Here is a 4,038-nt window from a genome sequence, read left to right on the forward strand (position 1 = left end):
GGAAAAGTCGACGATCAAATCCATGAGTTCCGCGTCCTCTGAAGGTGAGTGTGACTCCGGATGGTCATAACTCTCAACCTTCCACGTGGCGGCGCGCAGTTCGTCATCCCTCCTCTTCCGCTTTTCCTGGGACTTCCTGATACGTTGTTCAATATGTGCGAATCCTGTAATACACTGCATTCCACGCTCAAGGAGAGCCGTCACATAATCACGTACCTCCCCCACTGTCTTATCAGAGCCAACGGCATTCGCAATTCTTGGGTAATCAGTGACATCATACGCACCACTGGTGAGTGCCGCAACAAGTCGACGGTACTCTTGAAAGCTCCAACTGGCGAACCCCTCATTAAGAAGCCGCTCTCGTTCCTCCTGTTCCACGAGCGTCAACGTCTCGTCCTCCACCAAATCTTCGTTCCCCACGTTACGATCCGTGGCCTCTCCTTCCACCCCCACCTGTTGTTTTTGCTGGTCTCCATCTACACCGTCCGACGGTTCATATTTTCGTTTCCAATTCTGCACCATCAAAGCAACCTCCGTTGCGTGAAGCTCCCTTAACCGCTTGACATTGTAAAGTTGATGCGGTGGGAACTTGGGGCACTTTGGAAGGCGTAAAGGAGGGGCTTTTGTGACAGAACTCTGTATACGCTCGACGTCTTCTTGTGTATAATGGTGGAGTGCCTCCCGCACACGGTGACCGCGCCCGAGTTTCTCACCAAGGCTTAAATATTCCGTGATCATTTCCGTGGGTACAACCATTTGTGAGTCCTTCGCAGCGAATTGGCACTTGTACGGTAGATTATCCCTGGCCTCAATTGCACCACTTGTGGAACGAAAAAACACAAGGGCTTCAGAAAGGCTTGGATGCAAGACAACTTTTGTTACTTCACCGTGCTCAGAACACTGCCGCTGCAGTTCATCCTGCGAAACAGGAGTTGTAAGTGAGAGGTGCAGCATACGCGACTCGACGCCGTCCTTAAACCTGACGCCTTCAAAGTCATAAACGTTTGCCTCTTCTGCACCAAGTTGGAAACTTGCCAATGACATTTGGATCTGTTCCTTAATAGCAGATGTAAGTTGCTTCGACTTCTCCTCCCCATCAAAGAGTTGATCAATATCAGCCTCCGTGATGTCTTCATCCTTGGTCTTAAAGATCTCTTCCGCACCAAACTTGATCATAGAAAGAAGCTCCTCTTTGGAGACATTGTTTCCACCACGTCCCTGCATACGCCCATGCTGCACCACCATTGCGTCAAGGTAGAGTTTCTTTAGTGCGCGGCGGTAAATCTTTTCCTCCACCGTACCCTCTGTTATAAAACGGTAGACCCGTACAACCCGTTTCTGCCCGATTCGATGAGCCCGATCCTGTGCCTGTAGATCCATCTGTGGATTCCAGTCAGAATCATAGATAACAACGTGGTTTGCTGCCTGTAGATTGATGCCGAGACCTCCCGCTCTAGTGGAGAGTAGGAAAATGAAATAATCACTGTTGGGTGAGTTGAAAGCTGCCATTTGGGCGTCGCGATCGTATCCACTCGTGTTGCCGTCGATACGGCACACCCTAAATCCGCGCATTCCACAGTAATCCTCCAAAATGTCCAGCATGGTAGTAAATTGTGAGAAAATGAGAACCTTGTGTTTCTCTTCCTTTTCTCTTCTGAGGCGATACAATAATTTATCAAGAATCATCATTTTCCCACTGTGTTTCACGATGCGCTCATCTGTGATAAACGGTGGTCCTTCCTCGCCACCATCCATCATATACGGGTGGTTAATGACTTTGCGCAAGTTCATCATGATATTCGTAAGAGAAGACATGCTACCTCCAGAAGCCTTGTTCAGTGCCTCCGCATCCTTCGCCAATACATGCATGTACCACTTCCGCTGCGTTTTGGTCAACTTGCAGGCGACATAAATTTCCTTTTTTGGTGGAATACCGGTACTGACTTCCGATTTTATGCGACGAATCATAAGAGGGGCAAGTATCTTGTGCATGTTGGACATGGCATTACTATCCTGCTGCCCACTCGCAGTGTCAAACCACGCCTCAAAGGATTCAGCATTTTCAAAAAGGCGAGGTGCGAGAAAGTGCAGCAAGGCCCATAATTCCTTGAGATTGTTCTGCAGTGGAGTTCCGGTAATAATAAGACGATGATTCGTGTTAAGGGAATCCAATGCGGTGTGGACGCGACCTTCCTCATTTTTGAGTTTGTGGGCCTCATCCACAACCAAATACTGCCAATGGATGCGCTTAAACGTTGGTAACTCCTCAATTACCATCTCGAATGTGGTCACAATTATGTCGTACTTCAACTTGTCGTGCGGCTGAAGATGTGACTTTATGAGCTGTGGACGAATCTCACTGTTCCCATGGAACTTAAAGGCGTTAAGGGCCGGACACCATTGCTTGAGTTCACGGTACCAATTGCCCATGACAGACTTCGGGCAGACGACAAGATGCGGTCCGGGGAGACCGTAAGTGAATTTTAAATACGCCAAAGTTGCGATCGTTTGCAGCGTCTTGCCAAGGCCCATCTCGTCTGCCAGAATGCCGTTTATGTTGCAAGAAAAGAGACCCAGCAACCAGTTCACCCCCTCAATTTGATAAGGCCTTAGTTTGCCTCGTATGTATGACGGAGTCTCAGTGAGGTGCAGCACATCAAACCCCAGGGATTCTGCATCCGTCGTGTCCCTGTGGTGGCGACGAAGCCGACTCTTATTTCCGCCCTCAGTGTCACCGCCCCACTCTCTCACACCTGTCCAGTACTCCGTCTCTACCAAAAGACGATCAAAAGCACTAAGCTGTTGGTGCTGTGGTGAGGAACGAAGTGTCCGAATGATGTTCTCACGCTCATGGTAGATTTCCACAAGTTGCGAACGCTTCTCTGCAGCCACACGAGCAGCATGCAAAGGGTCGTAAATTGGTGCAATATACCCTTCGTATTCTTCCGCATCACTCTTATCATTGGGATTCATCCCGGCTCGCACACAACCAAGTAATATCTGTTCATATAACTCCGCAGCTGCAAGGTCGTTCATGCGACGATCAATATCACTTGCAGTGTGCAAGTCCTGTCGTTGCCTGGCGGTACGACTCGGATGCATAGTCGTCATCATTAATACCTTCAGGAAGCATCAGTGTGACATAGTGGTTAAGGCACAAAAATACAGAAAATGGAAGCGATAAAAAACAGAATTCAAACAAGTCTAGAATACACAAAACACCCAAGTCCCTTCTACCAAGGAATTTGTTTTCCCCTATCCCCCCCCTCGCCTGTGGGTAGGAAGGCGCTGGTTTCTTTTCTTTTCAACTTGCACCAAAGCCCCTCCTCTTCTTTCTTATTTGATGGTTGGGTCCCTCTATTCCCATTAGTAAAGAGTCCCTTCATTAACATTACCAGTCATCCACGACTCCGAAACGATCCAACAGCGTTTGCTGCTCCTTGACATCCTTTTGTACCTTCTTTCTCATGTAGAACACAGGGCAATCCTTGCTTGTGCATATAACCTCCTGATTCAGTGATCCCTGACACTGCTGGCATTGAGTCCAAACCTGAGAATAGATCGCCTCGTAGTGGTTTCTTTTCGCCACAATCTTCCCGTAGACGTCGGCTTCTTTGTGCCGGCAATTATCACAAAGAGCTCCTTCTTTTATTATGGCCCGGCATGAGATGCATTGAAGCTGAATCTTGACAAATTTCATCAAACCCCCCGCATTTTTGCTGGGTGCTGAGACCAAGATATGGCGTGTGTGGTCTCCCTTAATAAGGACGCTAGGGTCATCTAGGACGCCTTCGAACACGCGTAGAAGGGGCGGTGCAAGTTGGTGTTCCAAATAGTACTGGGTGTCGATTGGAATGTTGTTTTCCAGCACATAAATGGGATCTTCGCTCCGCTCGTACGCCTTGGCACCCTTTGCTGCTCGGACAATGACATATGCGACACGATCGCCGATGTTTGGAGCAGAGGCGGGGTCCCGTTTGCGCATTCGTTCAACGAGGGCAACGTGTGCCTGTGCCCCCGCATACTCGTTCTCTGCCT

General features: G+C 48.9%; 2 protein-coding genes across 2 annotated transcripts, besides 3 other annotated features; both read right to left on the reverse strand.

Moving 5' to 3' along the window:
- Positions 1–841: a sequence feature (heterozygous, non-Esmeraldo-like haplotype).
- Tc00.1047053507265.15 (transcription activator, putative) lies at positions 1–3,114 on the reverse strand (the record flags this gene model as incomplete). Its single annotated transcript, XM_798131.1, has 1 exon — positions 1–3,114. A coding segment is annotated over one exon (3,114 nt), but the record flags the coding sequence as incomplete, so codon positions are not given.
- Positions 842–2,292: a sequence feature (areas not merged during assembly with more than two copies in the genome that could not be assigned to a particular haplotype).
- Positions 2,293–4,038: a sequence feature (haploid, Esmeraldo-like haplotype).
- On the reverse strand, positions 3,392–4,038 carry Tc00.1047053507265.30 (DNA polymerase delta catalytic subunit, putative; the record flags this gene model as incomplete). Its single annotated transcript, XM_798130.1, has 1 exon — positions 3,392–4,038. A coding segment is annotated over one exon (647 nt), but the record flags the coding sequence as incomplete, so codon positions are not given.

The sequence above is a fragment of the Trypanosoma cruzi genome, genomic scaffold (assembly GCF_000209065.1).
Source record: "Trypanosoma cruzi strain CL Brener 1047053513457 genomic scaffold, whole genome shotgun sequence".
Taxonomy (NCBI): Eukaryota; Euglenozoa; class Kinetoplastea; order Trypanosomatida; family Trypanosomatidae; genus Trypanosoma; species Trypanosoma cruzi.